The 19,333-nt window shown below is 53.4% G+C and overlaps 1 protein-coding gene across 6 annotated transcripts; it reads left to right on the top strand.

Annotated features, from left to right (window-relative positions):
• Positions 1-1,943: 1,943 nt before the first annotated feature.
• Positions 1,944-18,062, top strand: HNRNPL (heterogeneous nuclear ribonucleoprotein L). 6 transcript variants are annotated; one of them, XM_063658166.1, is made up of 13 exons: positions 4,438-4,725; positions 6,986-7,101; positions 8,355-8,592; positions 8,710-8,797; positions 10,370-10,464; positions 10,553-10,625; positions 13,914-13,985; positions 14,097-14,377; positions 15,445-15,566; positions 15,861-16,062; positions 16,803-16,860; positions 16,975-17,070; positions 17,675-18,062. In XM_063658166.1, the coding sequence occupies exons 1-13, from the start codon at positions 4,456-4,458 to the stop codon at positions 17,731-17,733; spliced, it is 1,770 nt and encodes a 589-aa protein (XP_063514236.1). In that variant the 5' UTR covers positions 4,438-4,455; the 3' UTR covers positions 17,734-18,062. The 6 variants fall into 6 exon arrangements, with proteins under 6 accessions (XP_054318585.1, XP_063514235.1, XP_063514234.1 ...); XM_054462609.2 differs by having other exon boundaries at positions 6,983-7,101; XM_054462610.2 differs by lacking the exon at positions 4,438-4,725 and adding an exon at positions 1,944-2,071 and having other exon boundaries at positions 6,983-7,101; positions 13,914-14,377.
• Positions 18,063-19,333: the final 1,271 nt, after the last annotated feature.

Genomic DNA, 19,333 nt, shown 5'->3' with positions numbered 1-19,333 from the left:
AGGATCACTTGAGCCCAGGAGGTCGAGGCTGCAGTGAGCTGTGTATGCATCACTGCACTCCAGCTTGGGGGACAAACTGAAACTCTTGTCTCAAAAGAAAAAAAAAGAATGAGACCTTCTCATATACTGCTGGTGGGAATATATGGTACAGATACATTGAAAAAGAATTTGTTACTACCCAATATATCAAAATATGTTACATGACCCAGCAATCCCACTCCTACGTACATGCCCTTAAAACGCACACTTGGACACAAGAAGATATCACTAGGAATGGTCACAGCAGCATTACTATTTTTTCTTTTATTTATTTATTTATTTATTTATTTTGAGATGGAGTCTCGCTCTCCCGCCCAGGCTGGAGTACAGTGGCCCGATCTCGGCTCACTGCAAGCTCCGCCTCCTGGGTTCACGTCATTCTCTTGCCTCAGCCTCCCCAGTAGCTGGGACTACAGGCGCCCGCCACCACGCCCAGCTAATTTTTTTTTTTTTTGTATTTTTAGTAGAGACGGGGTTTCACCGTGTTAGCCAGGATGGTTTCGATCTCCTGACCTCGTGATCCAGCCGCCTCGGCCTCCCAAAGTGCTAGTGTTACAGGCGTGAGCCACCGTGCCTGGCCTATTTTATTTATGTTAGTTTTTTGAGACAGAGTCTCACTCTGTTGCCCAGGTTGGAGTGCAGTGGCACAATCTCGGCTCACTGCAAACTCCACCTCCTGGGTTCAAGCAATTCTCCTGCCTCAGCCTTCTGAGTAGCTGGGATTACAGGCGCCTGCCACCACGCCAGCCTAATTTTTGTATTTTAAGTAGAGACCGGGTTTCGCCATGTTAGCCAGGCTGGTCTCGAACCTCTGACCTCAAGCGATTCTCCTGCCTCGGCCTCCCAAAGTGCTACGATTACAGGTGTGAGCTACGGCACCCAGCCATATTTTTTTGGGGTGTTGTTTGTTTTTGAGACAGGGTCTCGCTTTGTCAGCCTCCACCTCTTGGGCTCAAGTGATCCTTCTGTCTCAGCCTCCCCAGTAGCTGGGACTACAGTTGCATGCCACCATGCCCAGCTAATTTTTTGTATTTTATGTAGAGAGAAGGTTTCACCATGTTGCCCAGGCTGGTCACGAGCTCCTGGACTTAAACCATCTGCCCACCGCGGCCTCCCAAACTGCTGGGATTACAGGGGAAGCCACCGTGCCCGGCTGGCATGGGTTTACAAGGATCTGCAAGGGTCACATTAAGCTTTGTGTGTATTAAGAACGGGAGAGACCTGCTCTTTCAGAGGCTGCCCAGCTGTGGTAATTTTTCGCGGTTCTTCCACTCTCTGGGACAGTTTTACTTCAACTGTGAAATGGGGGTAGGCCTCTAAGGTCTCCTGTTTCCATTCTTTGCATTCCTCATGACCACCCAGACGAAGCTGCTACTGCCATCCCCCTAACGGATGAGGAAGGCTAAGTTACTTTCCTAAGGCCACAGAGCCAGTAAATGCAGCTTCCACGTTGGAACCGCGGTAGGGTGGCTCCAGTCCCCTGCTCTGAACCCCCCATCTCTACAGCCTACCCCATCACCCTAATAGGCCCTGCAGTGCAGTGATGATCCGTCTGCTCCGGCGTCAGACCAGCCCCGCCATGCCACTTGCAAGCTGTGGCATCCTGGGTTAGTCACTTGCCTCCCTTCAGCCCATTTCCTTATGTGAGCAAGGTACACCCCAAACACTTGCCTCAGCCAACACAACACTTGCCTGACCAGGAGGAGAGATGCGCGAGTCTCAAACAACTGCGTGACTTTCCGTCTGCGGGGGGCGGGGATGGATTTTTGGGGAAAAGGGACGCGAGCCCGAACACCGCGGCTCCAAGGTCTTCCCGCTCCTTTCTCGCCTGGTTTCCTCCATTCCCCCGCGAGGCGACCCTCGGTCTCCTGCTGTGTCCCCGCTCCCGCGCCCCCTGCCCCCAGTTTTTCTTCCCCCCACGGGGCTGAAAAAAGGTCGTGGTCCCTTTAAGGCCCGCCCCTCCCTCTCCCAAAACTTCCCAGTGTCTGCTCTTTTCGATCCGGGACGGCCGGTCAGGCTCGCCGCCGAGCTGGTAGGGGCTGGGGGCGAGGGGTGCGGGAGGGTGACCGGGGCACTGGCGGGCGGCGCCGCGCGCGGCCGGGGGTCGGGGTCCGAGCAGCGGGGTGGGGGCGGGGCGGTGGCCGGGAGCGCGGGGTGTGCGGGTCACCAGGCCGGGCCGGCGGCCTGGAACGTGCAGCGCCGGGGAGACCGTTCCGCCGCGCTCCGGCCGTGCGCGCCGGCGCGAGGGGCGTCCGGGCCGGGCGCGGGGGCGGGGAGGGGAGGGGCCCCCTCTCTCCCCCTCCCCCCACCGCATTCCTCTGACGTTGGGACCGAGCGACCCCGCCCTTCGTCGTGACCGGCCCCGCCTCCTCCCGTCACGCGGGTCACGTGCTTCAGACGCGGCCCCGCCCCCGTCTCTGTTCCGTCGGCGTGGTCGGATCTTCCCGGTCAGCTTCCGGGGGAGCTGATCGAGGTCCCCAGCAGGGTCCCTTCCCCCAACTTTATTTCCCCTCACCGGCAGAGCCACGAGGCCCGTCCCCCTCTTGTATTGCCATAGACCCCATTTTTTCTGATAGGGTCTCGCTCCGTCGCCCAGGCTGGAGTGCAGGGGCGCGATCACGGCTCACTGCAACCTCGAACTCCGGGGCTCAAGCGAGCCTTCCGCCTCGGCCTCCCCAAGTGCTGGGATTACAGGTGTGAGCCACCACACACGGCCTCCATTTGAAACTTAGTTTCCACCCGGACCTCAACTCGAAAGCCCCCATCAGCCGGGCAGAAAGGTCCTGGAGCACTTTTGGGGCGTCCGCCGCGTTTCTCACGACGCTAGCTTCGCTTTTATTTTTCCCCCCTTTGGCGACATCGTCACTTGCCAATAGCTTCGCTAAGGTGTTCCCCCGCACACCTTGCGCGGGCAGCCCCATAACGTTAAATTCCGTAGGACGGGATCCCGGGTTAATCCCCGTTTGACCCCGCCGCCTGCGCGTGATAACTGGGGCGCGCTCCTCTCCACCCCCTAGGCTCGGCCAGTTGGCTTCGCTGGAGTCTGGAGATACCCTCCGACATTCTCTTGGGGCAATGCCGGGTGGTCTTACCCCGCCCTTGAGGAAGAAAGGCCCGACGCAAGCACAGATCACAAGAACGCCTCCCCTGTGCAAGGGGCTTGCACTGTGCAAGGGGCTTGCACTGTGCCAGGTGCTGTACTGGGCGCTTGGTAGGTGGCCACCCTCTCCAGGGTCGGGGCCAGGACCTCCTGTGGTGCTCAGAGGGGTCGAACTGTCAGATGAAAATCACTGGCCCGAGTTATGGCTTTGAGGGGAATCCTAGGGGTCTGGGATGGCAGGGACCTGTGAATTTGGATCGCACGGACAAGATGACTTGGCCCTTAGCTCCTGCAGGAGAGGTAGTGGACTATTCCAGGTGGAAGGGACTGCACGGGCACAGATGGAGAGTGTGCGGAAGAGCCTTCTCCCAAGGGAAACTGAAAGGGGTTGCGGCTGAATTTAGAACTGGACAGGGTCCGAAGACAGTCGGCAGCAGCGAGTGGTTTTCTACTGAAGAAAAGGCTCAGATTTGGGATTTTAAGAATTCCTCCTAGAGGTACAGATGAACACAGTATAGTGATGGCGACAGAGATACCCTGGGAGTTCCTGTCAATCTTGGTCGAGCCTTCCGGCGCACACACAGCGGTCGCTCCATAAATACTCCGGGTATTCCAGGCTGTCACTCTCTTGAGGGGGGCCCCGCCTCTGGGCGGTGCCTGAAAGCGTATTTGCGCATGCGTTCTCGCCTTTGCTCGTTTCGTATACTGCACCAAAGAGCGCCTACCCTGGAGTGGGGCTCCCCATTTCATCCAATCAGAGCGTATCAATAGTCCTACCATCTGGTGAGAGGGTGCGCTCCGCTCTCCATTGACCAATCAGTGGAGACGCAGAAGAATGGGCATCTGTACTAACCACTGAAGAGAGACCAAAAAAGGGCGGGGCTTCCTTCTCTCCTTGCGAAGTGGCTTGGGGAGGTAGTCATTGTGACTCATGCTGACGGATTAGCGAGGAGACCAATGAAAGTGGGAGGGAGGCGGGGATTCTTGGGAGGTTTAGAGCGCCGCTCCTATCAGGTGCTTTTAGGGAGGCCAGCGGCGCCAGAAATCCGACCTATCAAATTGGATTTTATTTTAAGGCGGCGGGGTCGACGGAATGACTGGCAGAAAGCGACCACCTATAAGGAGTGTCTCAAACAAACAAGGGCGGGCCCTCCCGCAGAACGGCGTGGGAAATGTCCAATAAGCGCGCAAGCCGTGTGGAAGCCTACCCTCCCCCCGCGGCGGGACCAGTGGCTCCCCCTATCGGGTGGGGGCGGCGGGTGACGGGCGTGTCCCTCCCCCAATGAGAGGCGGGGGGAGGCGGGTTCTGCGCCGCCATGTCGCGGAGGCTGCTGCCCCGGGCGGAGAAGCGGCGTCGGCGGCTGGAGCAGAGGCAGCAGCCGGACGAGCAGCGGAGGCGGTCGGGAGCGATGGTGAAGATGGCGGCGGCGGGCGGCGGAGGCGGCGGTGGCCGCTACTACGGCGGCGGCAGTGAGGGCGGCCGGGCCCCTAAGCGGCTCAAGACAGACAACGCCGGCGACCAGCACGGAGGCGGCGGCGGTGGCGGTGGAGGAGCCGGGGCGGCGGGCGGCGGCGGCGGCGGCGGGGTGAGGCCAGGGCCCTAGTCGCCGGGAAGGCCGGAAAGTGGGGGACAATTTCCCAGCTTGAGGGCATTTTATTTTTTGAGGGGGGCTTTTGCGCACGCGCCCAGGCCATCGCGCCGTTGACGGTGTGGGGGAGGGGCGGCCGTTGGGCAAACGGCGGGGTTTGCGCGAGGACAGGCGCCTGCGCGTGCGCGGGGTCCGGAGCGGGGTGTGGGGGAGCGCAGAGGAAGTAGCTCGTGCGGCGAACGGCCCAGTGCGCAGGCGCGGCGGGCTGGCGTGTGGGGGCCGGGCACGCGGCCCGGCCGGTTTTTTTCCCCTTTATCATTTTCTTCGCTGGCCCCATGCGCAGGCGCAGTGTTCCCGCCCGGCCTCGTGGGCGGTTGGGGGAGCGCCTCGTGAGCGGGAACGGGTGGGCGGCGGCCTTGTCCTCTGGAGTGGGGAATTCCGTCCGATGGCAGTTTAATCTCTAAGGCCCAGTCTTGTCTCTATACAGAAATGGATGTGTTTGAGCCTAAATGCTAGAACAGAGTATCTCCCTCATTTTTGTAGGCATTGAAAATGGGAAGAGGACTTGTGAAATGCACTTTTAGCCTTTTAGGAGTTGAGCGAAGCTTTGAAGTTTGCTTACAGTTTCCGGGGTTTCACTGGGTACCGAGGATTTGATAAACCAAACTTCCTTGGCCATGCTGGAAGCATTTTGACCCCCCTGTAATCATTCCCTCCGAAAACACCAGTCGTTGCTTTTGGAGTGGGGGCCAGTCCCCACTCTTTCCAAAATCTTGAAGTCTTACAGGGCCGTCTATTTGCAGGGTTTTCCAGGGTTTAGGGATTACGAGTTGCTAGCGTTTTAATCTTGGCCTTGTCCCACACATTTTAAAGACATCTTAATTGAAAATTCTTAACGCTCCTCCGTGAGGTTGGGGGAGATACTGGGATTCCCGATTTAGAAAGGAGGAAATGGGCCAGGAGAGAGATGAAGTGAATTACTGTAGGTGGCACAGCTAGTGAGGGGCAGGGCTGCAGTTAGAACTCCCATTTGTGGGAGCTGCTAACCTGGCGGGAGTGCCTCCCCCTGTGGTTCGAGTGGATCGTTCCTGAAATAGAATCCGATTCTACCCCCTTCCACGCACTTCTGCCCAGTGATTCTCAGGGGGCCGGCCCCAGAGCCCAGGAGAGGTGGAAGAGTTCATCTTTCTCCTGATGACCAGAGGCTTTTGTCGGTGTGTGTAAGATACTTCTCTTAGGAAGGAGCAGTCGGTTCTTAAAGGTATGGGTTGGAGTTTCTGGTCTTTCTAAAAGACCTTCCATCCGGGAGTGGGGGCTCATGCCTGTAATCCCAGCACTTTGGGAGGCTGAGGCAGGCAGATACCTGAGGTCAGGAGTTCGAGAACAGCCTGGCCAACATGGCAAAACTCCATCTCTACTAAAAATACAAAAAAATTAGCCAGGTATGGTGACGAGGGCCTGTAATTCCAGCTACTCGGGAAGCTGAGGCAGGAGAATCTTTTGAACCTGGGAGGCGGAGGTTGCAGTGGACTAAGATCACGCCATAGCACTCCAGCCTGGGTGACAGAGTGAGACTCCATCTCAAAAAATAAATAAAAGACCTTTCTTGTCTGGTTTTTCTTAGTCTGATCTAGGCAGTAATTTCCAAAGCAGATTTTGGTGGGAGGGTGATTCAAGACTAGAAAGGGTCAAGACTGGCCTGGCTGCCCCAGTTTCTGGGGCATGTGTTGTTTTTTGCCCTGACTGAACCTGGGTGTGAGTGGTGGGGAACGTGTGCTTAGCTAGGTGATGGTGGCTCAGCCAGTTAAGGGGCAAGGAATTTGGGGCACATGCAAAGGGGATGTCCTCATTCAAACTGTAGCAGATAGCTGTTAGAGCCCTTGCTGCCAGTGTGTCTCCTTTTCCAGCTACTCTTTTCCCATGTTTCCTTGGTCGAGTGGACCAGTGGGAAAAGGGGGGGTCCCTGGAAGAACGTAAGATTTGGGACTTGTGTGGTCCTCCCTCCATTCTGCCTTCCTCAGAAGCTACAGCAAGAGCCAGTGGGCAAGTGACCACCCACTCAGGACCACTGTTCTGCTGACCCAGAATCCTTCTGGGCTGATTGGCTTCAGTTGCTGCCCCTAGTCTTTCCTGTGCATCCTTCATGGATGACATCCAACTGTTTTATCTGACTGGGTCTGCAACAGCGCAGAGGCCAGTGGGGCGTCATCTTGTACAGCAAGAAAAGAATTCTTGTTTTTGCTTCCTTTCTCAGGAGAACTACGATGACCCGCACAAAACCCCTGCCTCCCCAGTTGTCCACATCAGGGGCCTGATTGACGGTGTGGTGGAAGCTGACCTTGTGGAGGCCTTGCAGGAGTTTGGACCCATCAGGTACTGGGCTCAGAGGCCAAGTGTTGGGCTTCCAAAATTGACTCCTTGGTGTCCTTGTGTGTCCACGATTTCTGGTTGGAAACAGTGATTTCGTTGCCGTCCTGGTCTAGATTCTGTGGCCCCTCTGCTTTTGGGTTGGCCGTTGTACTTTGTGTCAGATTACAGCAAGTTCCATGACCCGTTTCCTTCCTTCGTTTTTCCTCTGCCTTGTAGTTTCTGGTCAGTGTTCTCTTTTTCAGACAGAGCAAGGTCTCACTCTGTGGCCCAGGCTGGAGTGTAGTGGTGCAGTCTCACCCAGGCTCAGGCAGTTCTTCTGTCTCAGCCTGCTGAGTAGCTGGGACTATAGGCATGCGCCACCATGCCTGGCTAATTTATATATGTATATGTGTGTGTATATATATATATGTATATATAGTTTTTTTTTTTTCTTTTTTTTTTTTTGAGACAGAGTCTCGCTCTGTCGCCCAGGCTGGAGTGCAGTGGCAATCTCAGCTCACTGCAAGCTCTGTCTCCTGGGTTCATGCCATTCTCCTGCCTCAGCCTCCTGAGTAGCTGAGACCACAGGCGCCGGCCACCCCACCCGGCTAATTTTTTGTATTTTTAGTAGAGACGGGGTTTTGCTGTGTTAGCCAGGATGGTCTCAATTTCTTGACCTCGTGATCTACCTGCCTCGGCCTCCCAAAGTGCTAGGGTTACAGGAGTGAGCCACCGCACCCGGCCTAATTTTTATATTTTTTTGTAGAGGTGAGGTTTTGCCATGTTGGCCAGGCTGGTCTCAAACTCCTGGGCCCAAGCAATCTGCCCACCTAGCCCTCCCAAGTTTTAGGGTTACAGGCATGAGCTACTGCTCCTGGCCAGTGTTCTTTCATTCAGCAAGTAGTTACTGAATATTTGGTGCATGCTATATACTGCAAATACAGTAGTGAGCTGTATCTGGATTCTTTCTCTTAGAAAGTTGCCCTCCTAGAGTGATTTGCACTGTGATAGTGTAAGCTCAAGAAGCTGTCTGTGGGCGGCATCTGACAGTCTGGTGAGGAGAGGTCAGGAAGGCTTCCCAGAGGATGTGATGGCTGAGCTAGACCTCTTTGGCCTTTGGTACTACCTGTGGCACGGGGTGTTCAGGTCGGGGAACCATGATAGGGTTGCAGAGGAGTCCAGAGGCCCTGGAGGAGTCAGTTCTCAAAAAATCAAATGATACCCTTCTCCTGTCTCCATTTTCCTGAGAGGATTGAAACTTGTGTTCTCTCTGCCAGCTATGTGGTGGTAATGCCTAAAAAGAGACAAGCACTGGTGGAGTTTGAAGATGTGTTGGGGGCTTGCAACGCAGTGAACTACGCAGCCGACAACCAAATATACATTGCTGGTCACCCAGCTTTTGTCAACTACTCTACCAGCCAGAAGATCTCCCGCCCCGGGGACTCGGATGACTCCCGGAGCGTGAACAGTGTGCTTCTCTTTACCATCCTGAACCCCATTTATTCGATCACCACGGTGCGTGCCAGCAGGCATTTCTTGTGAGGTCTCCCTTCCTTTTCTCCCCCTATTCCCTCCCGCAAGCCAGACTGACCTGCCAGTGCCCCTTCATCTTGCCTGTGTTTGCTTTTGCAGGATGTTCTTTACACTATCTGTAATCCTTGTGGCCCTGTCCAGAGAATTGTCATTTTCAGGAAGAATGGAGTTCAGGCGATGGTGGAATATCCTTTGCTGGAAAACAGGTGTTCCTTAGGGTAGGGACTCTTGCAGGGCTTGACAGTGGCCATTCTTTGAGCCAGCATGTGTCTGCTGACCACGGGAGTGGCTGCCATGTGCCAGATGCCTTCACAGAGCCCAGTGACTGAGTGGGGAGGCAGTTAAAGGACCAGGCATATCGTGTGGACGTGCAGATCTTAGGGGAGAGAGCAGTGTGTTAGGAGATACAAAGGAATTTATTTTTCTTTTTGTTAGTTATTTATTTATTGAGATGGAGTTTAGCCCTTGTTGCCTGGGCTGGAGTGCAGTGGTGCGATCTCAACTCACTGCAACCTTTGCCTCCTGGGTTCAAGCAGTTCTCCTGCCTCAGCCTCCCTAGTAGGATTATAGGTGCCTGCCACCACGCCTAGCTAATTTTTTGTATTTTTTAGTAGAGATGTGGTTTTACCTTGTTGGCCAGGCTGGTTTCGAACTCCTGACCTCAGGCAATCCACCTGCCTCAGCCTCCCAGATTACAGGCGTGAGCCACCGTGCCTGGCTAGGAATTTATTTTTAAAGATGTTTATTCTAAGCCAAATATGAGTGACAAAGGTTTGGGGAACATAGTCTCAAGAGGTCCTGAGAAAATGTGCCCCTGGGAAAAGGAATTGATTTAAAAGGGGATGTGGGGCCGGGCACAGTAGCTCATGCCCGCAATCCCAGCATTTTCGGAGGCCGAGGCGGGTGGATCACCTGAGGTCAGGAGTTCGAGACCAGCCTGGCCAACGTGGTGAAACCCTGTCTCTAGTAATACAAAAATTAGCCAGGCATGGTGGTGAACACCTGTAATTCCAGCTACTCTGGAGGCTGAGGCAGGAGAATCGCTTGAGCCTGGGAGGCAGAGATTGCAGTGAGCCAAGACTATGCCACTGCACTCCATCCTGGGCAACACAGCGAGACTCCATATCCAAAAAAAAAAAAAAAGGCGGGGCATGTGTGAAGGTTTCTGAGGAGGTGATGTCCTATTTCTGTGAGCAAATAGGAGCTTATACTCAAGGTGGAGGAAACAGCCTCTGCAAAGGTTGTTAAGTCAGAAAGAGCTTCTGTTGGATGGAGAAATTGAAAGACCTGAGGATTGCAGAGTAGCTGGCAAGCAGACGGGTTTGGAATAGACATTGGAAGAAGCTTTTAGGGCATCCTAGACAGCGATGTGATGCTTGGGGTAGGGGCAGGAAAAAGCCACTGATGGACTTTCAGGGCAGAGCTATAATCAAGTTGATGTTTCAGATTTAGTCGAAGGGCGTGAGAGGGCTGATACGGAGAAAGTGGTGTGGCAGAAGAGGTTGCTGGTGGCCATGGGTCAGGGTGCAGATTATGAGAGAACTCTGGCCAATAACTGCTCACCCAGGGCAGCGTTGAGTCTGTCAACACGGTTTTGGTCTCTCAACCTGAGGCTAGTGGCTGGGCAGTGAGCTAATCCCAAAGCCTCCGCCTGTACCACAGTCTTGGGGTACTACCTTGTCATTATCCCTCTCTGGGGTAACTTGAAGCCCTTCTCAAAGATCTCCTGTGATGGGACTTTCCTTAACTTGACTCACATTTGACTCTGTTCAAAGTGCCCAGCGGGCCAAGGCCTCTCTCAATGGGGCTGATATCTATTCTGGCTGTTGCACTCTGAAGATCGAATACGCAAAGGTACATCTGGGAGGTGACTGACTGCCCCTTGTCGGCTTCCAGGTGAGCTGGGGCATGGCTGACCTCAAGTCTTGTCTTGTCCTTGCAGCCTACACGCTTGAATGTGTTCAAGAATGATCAGGATACTTGGGACTACACAAACCCCAATCTCAGTGGACAAGGTAATCTTGACGGCCACTTTGTTCTAAACATACCCGCCTTGCCTTCACTCGACTAGCGCACTTCATAGACGTGGGCTCAGGGTTATGTAATGCCATTGGGCCCCCCATGGACATGGGAGGGCCTTGGGGTCAGCTCTTGGACACCTTAGTGGGATGGAGGAGTGAGAGGCCTCCATGGGTCTTCACTGCTGCTTGGGGCCCTCCGATGCTGCTCAGGATACAGAGGCAAAGCAGAAGCCTGGACGGGCGGGGAGCAGGGCCTCAATGAGGATGAGGCGTGGGGGCGGCCTTAGAAACCAGCAGTGGCTCCTTTGAGAGTCTGGTTAGGGTCACTCACTCCATTCTTGCTGGGCCAGGAATTGTCCTCTTGTTCTGCGCTGTTGAGAGGGTCTGATTTGGGGGAGTGACAGTGTGGGGGGCAATGAGGTCTCCCGGGCTCTTGCAGTGAGCCTTTGAGCAAGCTGACCCTGTGGAGGTGAGACACTCTGGATTGGACCAGGGCGGACATGCCTCACATCATTTGTAGAGGGGACGCAACATCTCTACAGGTGGCCCAAATGGACAACTCCCTTCCTAGTGTCTGTCAAGAATGGTTTGCCTTTGGTAGCAGGGAGAGGTGGAGGATTGCCTATGAGAAACAGCGGCAGCCCCCCAGCAAGACCATCCATCTCTGTGTCTGTCTTGGTCTGATACGTCGGACCAGGCCATGGGCTGAGGGAGGAGGCTCGATGCTGACATCGCACAGGCCCTGAGAGGCCAGAGCCCCCCATTCCTAGGCAGGCCTGTCTTGCTTGCCCTTGCATCTGGGAAGCAGTGGGCAGGGTGGGCTAGACTCTTCCCCAGGATCCTCACAGTGGGCCCTGTGGGCCTGGCTGCTCCCTCCAAAGGTCAGAGGCAAATTGGTGACCAAGTGAATGTACCAGAGCGGGCAATGGCATTACATGACTGCTAACAGAAACATGGCAACAACCATTTCTTCTCCAAGGAACATAAATAGAAGATGTGCAGACCGGCAGGGGCTAGTGGCAGGGGGCTGGCTGTGCATTGGTTTTGATGCCTCTCAGCTTTGGCAGCCCCAAGGCTGGGGCCCAAAAAAAAACGAGGGCTGATGAGGTGACCTGGAGTGAGGGCGGTGCTTCGCCACCCCTCAGGAACCATACTTCAGCGGCTCTGCCTCTGCACATTGCTCACCAACACACAGGGTAGAAAACCACTAGCTCTTCCTGGAGAGAACAGAACATGCAGCCTCCACCACGTCCCCAGAAACAGCCGCAGACTTGAGCTCACTACATCAAGAACACCACACCGCGCTCCAAGGAACAGCTACAAGCACAGAGACAGAGGCATACAGAGACAAAGAGAGAAAGAGACGCAACATGGCAGCAGACACTGCTTTTTTTATTAAACATTAAAAAAAAGGTCAAAATCCAAGCAAACTTGAACCCGAGAATGTACACAGAAGTAGGAAACACAGAGAACAGAGCTGTCCCAGCCAGCCAGCGAGCGGTGCTCTTTTCGGAGAACGTTTCATAGACGGAAGTAGATTCCATGGGCCTCCAAGACAATAGGATCCTCTCTCCATTCCTCGCCATATGGGTTTTGTTTTTTAAGTCATTTGGTTTGGGGAGGGCCTTCTTTTTTTCTGTTTTGATATTTTTATTTTTTCTGCAGTCACCGGCTGCCAACATAATCTGCACCAACTGGAGATCAGAAACCAAAAAAAAAAAAAAAAAAATTTTAACCACAACAAAAAAAATCAAAAAAAACAAAACAGACCTAAAACCAGACAGCCAAACAGCTCAGAGGCACACAGTTACCTGCTGCTGGGTAACCAGGCGCGCTCCCAAGGCCAAAAGCGCGAGCGTAGTGGGGCCACTGGCACACCTCATACCAGGAGACACGCACACGGAGCGCTACACAGCCAGAAGCACCGCACCACCGCACTGCAGCACATATGTGAGGAGGTGACAACACGGAGGGACACTACCCACTTCATACACCTTTATTTCCACTTTTCTGATATCTTCTGAGGACAGAACATCTGTGAGCCATTTTTGATTTAATCAAAATATTGACTTTTAAAACAATTCTTTAAAAAAATTGTAGCGGATGTGTACCGTGACTTGTATTTATGACTGTAAAACCATGTGATGCAGGGTCGCAGTGTATGTTTGATGGGACGCCATCTTTCAGAACTGTGCTAACTCACTGTTGAAGCGTCCAATGGTAAGAGAAAATACAGATTTGTTTTTTGTGACAAATGGACATTGTACTCTGTACTTCTGCTGTAAGTAGTCCTTTTCCATCTTTGTAATGACTGGTAACAAAACCCAGGCCGGGTGGCAGGAAAGGGCAGTGGTTTTGAGCCCTGGGTTTTGGAGTCAGCCAGACGTGGGTTCAAATATGGCTCAGCCACTGACTTGCTTTGTGACTTTGGGCCAAAGTGTCTTTTAACTGCTCAGTTAAAAGTTAACGACTCAGTCTTCTTATCTGTAAAATGGGGTGAAATATCAGAACCTACCTCATAGGGTTGTTGTGAGGAATTTGAGAAGCTGTGATGTCTGTAAAGCGCTTAGCCCAGTGCCTGCCACTTAAGCGCTAAGTTAACGGCAGTGATTATGAACTGCTGGGGTTGGGGTGGATCTGCGCCATTGCTGGGTGTGGGAATGTCGATGCCTTGTACATGATTGCTTCTTTGAACTGATTCTGCTGTTGCCCTGCTTGTTAGCTCCTACAGTCAGTCCCTCTTGGGCTGGCGGGACTGGGAGGGAGGGGGGACTAGGATTAAGAAAGAAGGGATCTAACAGAGACAGTCTGGGGCTCCTAGAACCTTGGGGGGCTTTGGGGGTCAAGCTTGCTTGCTTCCCTCGTGGGTTATTTTCCTGTTCTTAATCTACTCTCCCTTCATTGGGAGTCAGTTTAGAAAGCTGCTTTTGGCCCCCCGTAATATATCAGCTTCTGTAGCAGCTGCACATTCCCCAGAGGGCCTGGGAGCTGGGCTTTCTCCCAGGGCCAGGGCAGGTGAGAGCACAGAGAACCTGGCCTTGTCCTTCACAAAACAAGACCAGCCCTTTGGTGTGAGCAGGGGAAGGAGAGTGGGCAGCAGCTTTGAGGCTTGGGCTTCATGCCCGTCGTAGGTCAGATCACAAAAGGAGGCCCCACAGCCCTTGAGGAAGGGAGGGCTTGCAGTTTGCAGGAGCTGGGGGCTCAGATCAGCCTGTGCAGTCAGGAGGGAGGGAGAGACCCCAATTTCTGAGTGAGACTCCTAACTGTTTTCTCTGTCCACAGGTGACCCTGGCAGCAACCCCAACAAACGCCAGAGGCAGCCCCCTCTCCTGGGAGATCACCCCGCAGAATATGGTGAGGGCAGGGGGTTCCCCTCCGTGGACTCCCGTGGCTCATGTGCCCCTGCCCGCCGCCCGCCGTGCAAATTCTCACCCGTCCTCCCTCTCTTTCCTTCCCACCCCCCAGGAGGGCCCCACGGTGGGTACCACAGCCATTATCATGATGAGGGCTACGGGCCCCCCCCACCTCACTACGAAGGGAGAAGGATGGGTCCACCAGTGGGGGGTCACCGTCGGGGCCCAAGTCGCTACGGCCCCCAGTATGGGCACCCCCCACCCCCTCCCCCACCACCCGAGTATGGCCCTCACGCCGACAGCCCTGTGCTCATGGTCTATGGCTTGGATCAATCTAAGATGAACTGTGACCGAGTCTTCAATGTCTTCTGCTTGTATGGCAATGTGGAGAAGGTGAGCTGCCGCCGGACCCACTGGGTTCCTTGCTGAGCCTCGTATCTTGCCAGTCAGCGCGGGGAAGAACCAGGGGGGAGCCTGGTGTGGCGCTGGGCAGGCAGGCACCAAGTGAGTGACTCAGTGAGCTCAGGCAGCCTGCTTGCAGACGGGCTTTGTTTGGTCCTCACTGTATGTGGGTGTTTTGTTTTTGAATTACCAATGTTTAAAAAAAAGACCTTATCACATAAAAGTACATGAACATATTTATAAAACATAAAAATGAATCCATTATAGTGAAACACCATCGTTGAAGGATTTCCTCCTGAAAACTTGAGACCTGGCAACACTGGGCCTTCTGCCTTCCCATGGGACAGTTGACTGGGGCTGGTGGTGGCTGAGTGTCTACCTGAAACCAGGTGGCGTTTTGCTTAACATTAAACCCGTCTGGGTCTTGGGGGCCTTTGTGCAGCTCCTGACTTGGCCCATTACTTAGAGTAGTTCGCAACACAGGTGAAGTGTTGTTAGTTACCAGGCATTGTTAAAGATGCTTTACATGTAGTGACCTGTGTAATTTCTCACATTAATCCTTAATGAGATGGACGGGGGAAGTGGAGGACGGGGGCTTAAATAACCCTCCCGGGTTCACATAGTCTTTATGTGAAGCAGGACTCAGAGCCAGACCGCCTGGCTCCAGAGCTAGCACTGCTCTGTTGTAACCCAGCTGAAGGAGTATTTTACCTTGTGACCGTAGACACAACCATCCATAGATCACACATGTCTGTGTGTAACAGACAAAATGGTGAAAATGGCTGATTTGATTTCTGATTCCTGCACAGTTTTCTGTCATGCTTCACTAAATGACTTACTGGTGGGTTATGTCCCACAGTTAAAAACATGGTCCAGGCTCTGCTTCTCAGTATGGGTTGAGCAATTGGTGTGGGCCAGGCATGTTTTTCTAGTGGTCCCGATTCACTGTGAGGACATGGGAGGCCAGAGCAGGGGTTATTATCACGAACTTGGGAGGGGCAGGAGAGGGGGACCCTGGCAGCTGGACAGAGGTGCTGACTGCAGCTACTCTCCCCAAGGTGAAATTCATGAAAAGCAAGCCGGGGGCCGCCATGGTGGAGATGGCTGATGGCTACGCTGTGGACCGGGCCATTACTCACCTCAACAACAACTTCATGTTTGGGCAGAAGCTGAATGTCTGGTAGGTGCTCAGGCTAGGGAGGGCGGCAGAGGTACAGGGGGGAGAGAAGAGGGGAACGGGGCCCAGCAGAGGAGCACAGTGAGGCCGAGGTGTTGACTCACACAGAAATGGGATGTGGCAGGTGTGTTCCCAGACGTGTCTCTGACGCCACAGGAGAAAGTGGGTCAGCCTTGCCTCAGCTGTAGAGCGATGCCCCAAGGCACACAGGGCAAGCTGAGCCTCTGGAGGCCATAGGGGAAAGCTTGGGGGACAACTTTGGGTATGACAAAGACTCCCCTTTCTTCCCTGCTGCAGTGTCTCCAAGCAGCCAGCCATCATGCCCGGTCAGTCATACGGGTTGGAAGACGGGTCTTGCAGTTACAAAGACTTCAGTGAATCCCGGAACAATCGCTTCTCCACCCCAGAGCAGGCAGCCAAGAACCGCATCCAGCACCCCAGCAACGTGCTGCACTTCTTCAACGCCCCGCTGGAGGTGACCGAGGAGAACTTCTTTGAGGTGTGTGCTGTGGAGCTGTGAGCAGGCAGTCGGGTCCTTGCCACGGCCGTCTGAGTAGGCCATTCATTTCGGTCTTTTCTGCAAATAGCTGTTGAACTCCTTTCCTGCCTGGCCCTGGGTTGAGTGCTAGGGACACAGCAGAGGCCAGGACAGATAGGGGTCCGTGCTCTCAAACTGGACAGGGTGAGAATGGCACCAAGTTTCTGGCAGCACTGTTTGCCGCATTCCTTCCTTTTACGTTTTTGGCAAGCAGGGCAACTGCTCGTTTGCTGGGAAAGCTGCTTCACAGGCCCAGCGATGAGGGCCCAATTTCACAAGAACCGCATTGGCGTAGGCTTCGGGTGCCATCACCCTGATATCATCAGAAGGTGGGGCCCTTTAAAGCTCAGTCGGGGGAACTGAGGCAGTGGAAGGGAGGAGGAACTCAAGTGGATCTGGCTGTGGTCTGAAATGTTGACCTTGCATTCAGCAAACAGCGTTCAGCAAACAGCCAGGGTGCAGATATCCAGATAGCTGTTGAAGTTGGGAACGAAAAAGCAGCTTCCCAGTCTCAGGCAACTTTTAAGAGCATTGTTGCTGGCATTTTTATGACACAGGGATGCCTTAGGGTATGTGATAAAATCTACAGACCTTTTCTCCTGAAAACTTCAAGTACTGAGTCATGCAGGGCCTGGTCTGCTTGAATCCTGTGTGGCGGCCCTTTTGTTTCAGAGTTCATTTACTACCTGTTTCTTTTGCAGATCTGCGATGAGCTGGGAGTGAAGCGGCCATCTTCTGTGAAAGTATTCTCAGGCAAAAGTGAGTCGAGTGTGCCCACCTCCTTCCCCTAGTTGCTTGGTGGTTGGTGGGCAGCTGCCTAGTTCCTATTGGGTCAGTCTAAATCCTTTGCTTTTCCCCTTGCTTTGCAATCAGGTGAGCGCAGCTCCTCTGGACTGCTGGAGTGGGAATCCAAGAGCGATGCCCTGGAGACTCTGGGCTTCCTGAACCATTACCAGATGAAAAACCCAAGTGAGTATCTGTGTGTCCTGCAGGCATCAACCTGGTGACCTAATGGGTTGGCTGGCTTCAGGCCAGGGATGTCCTTCCTGCCCTTGAGATAGGACCCCGGGGATCTTCGCACTGTTGGTGACACAGGCAGGTGGGACCTGCTCACCAGGAGAGCAGCCTCTCCTCATGGGAGAGCCAGCCTGACTACCTGCTGCCACTCACTCTGCCAGCTTGGGAGTTGCTCAGGCTTGTCCTCCAGGGAGGTGGCATTCATTCTCTCTTTGCATCAGAGACTGGCTTAGGTAGGAAAGCCACTCTGTTACCTAGGAAAGAGGCAACACTATCCAGCAGGTAAAACTTGCCCACCCAGTTGCTGGGAGAGGCCCATAGCCTTGGGCTGGCGAAGGAGATAGGAATGGGATTCTCTATGGGAATGAAGGAAGAGAAGGAGAAACTCCGTACATAATTGGTAATTGGCTCATCTTGAAGCCTCACATTGGGCAGTCACTCCTTAGACCCCTGCAGTTGACCTGCAGAAAATGGGAGATAGGTGCAAACTTGAGGGGACCTGGGTTTGGGGAGCCTCCAAAGACGGGAACCAACCAAACTTCTCTCTCCTTTACAGATGGTCCATACCCTTACACTCTGAAGTTGTGTTTCTCCACCGCTCAGCACGCCTCCTAATTAGGTGCCTAGGAAGAGTCCCATCTGAGCAGGAAGACATTTCTCTTTCCTTTATGCCATTTTTTGTTTTTTGTTTTTGTTATTTGCAAAAGATCTTGTATTCCTTTTTTTTTTTTTTTTTTTTTTTAAATGCTAGGTTCGTAGAGGCTTAACCTTAATGGAAACGCTGGAGGTCTGCAGGGGGAGGGAGAGGGGAACTGATATCTCCCAAGATTAACCTTCACTTTAAAAAAATTATTGTACATGTGATTTTTTTTTTTTTCCTGTTCATACATTTGTGCTGCCCATGTACTCTTGGCACATTTCAATAAAATTGTTTGGAAAATAAACACAGCACTTGCTGGGATTCCAGCATGTCTGCTTTCCTCCCTCTCTATCCTGAAGACACAGGCAGGCCTGAGCACAGTCACAGGCCCTCTGGAGGCATACAGAGACCCAAGAGGAGCAGGGTGGGCTGCAGACTGAGAATGGTGCTAGCAATTCAGTCTTTGAGGAGAATCCAGCAGGCTTAGTGGCATTCTTACTGGGCCCTGCCCAAGCAAGCTCTATTGGGCGCAGTGGGTCATTACACCTATAATTCCTTTGGGGAGGCCAAGGTGGGGCAGATACTTTGAGCTCAGGAGTTGAAGACCAGCCTGGGCAGCATGGTGAAACGTCACCACAAAAAAAGTTGAGGTGGGTTTGGCGGAACACGTGTAGTCCCAGCTACTCGGGAGGCTGAGGCAGGTGGGTCAGTTGAGCCTAGGAGGTTAACACTGCAGTGACTAGACCGATGGGACTTAAACCCACAAACATTTAGTTAACAGCTAAACACCCTAATCAATTGGCTTCAGTCCACTTCTCCCGCCGCAGGAAAAAATCACATCACTGCACTCCAACCTGGGTGACAGAGTGAGACCCTATCTCAAAAAAAAAAAAAAAAGGTTTCCAGCCTTGCCATCATGGTGAAACCCCGTCTCTACTAAAAATACAAAAATTAGCCGGGCATGGTGGCGCATGCCAGTAGTCCCAGCTACCTAGCAGGCTGAGGTGGATCACCCCAACCCAGTAGGGTGAGGCTGCAGTGAGCTGTGATGGGGTCATTGCACCCCAGCCTGGGCAACAGGGTGTGAAAAAAACCCAAAACCTTTGTGTTGTGTATGATTTCAGAGTGACTTGTCTTTACCCTTGGAGTATCATTGTGTGGATGTGTCATGATTTAACCTGGTCTCAAAGGGTAATTTCCAGGTCTATTTTTGCCGTTGCAAGCAGCGCTGTAACACGTATCTTTATACAAATATCTTTGCCAACTTCTCTGATACTGATCAGGAGGTAAATTCCTGCCAGTGGAATTGCTGGGTTAAAGGATATATATAGCTGGATGTAGTGGCCCATGCCTGTAATCCCAGCACTTTGGGAAGCCAAGGCAGGCAGATCACTTAAGGCCAGGAGTTTGAGACCTGGGCAACATGGCAAAACCCTGTCTACAAAAATTAAAAAAGTGGGCTGGGCACGGTGGCTCACTCCTGTAATCCCAGCACTTTGGGAGGCCGAGGTGGGCGGATCACTTAAGGTCAGGAGTTCGAGACCAGCCTGGCCAACATGGTGAAACCCTGTCTCT

The sequence above is a fragment of the Pongo pygmaeus genome, chromosome 20, assembly GCF_028885625.2.
Source record: "Pongo pygmaeus isolate AG05252 chromosome 20, NHGRI_mPonPyg2-v2.0_pri, whole genome shotgun sequence".
Lineage (NCBI taxonomy): Eukaryota > Metazoa > Chordata > Mammalia > Primates > Hominidae > Pongo > Pongo pygmaeus.
The sequence above is the reverse complement of the archived record's forward strand: the minus strand, read 5'-3'. Positions and strand labels throughout refer to the sequence as shown.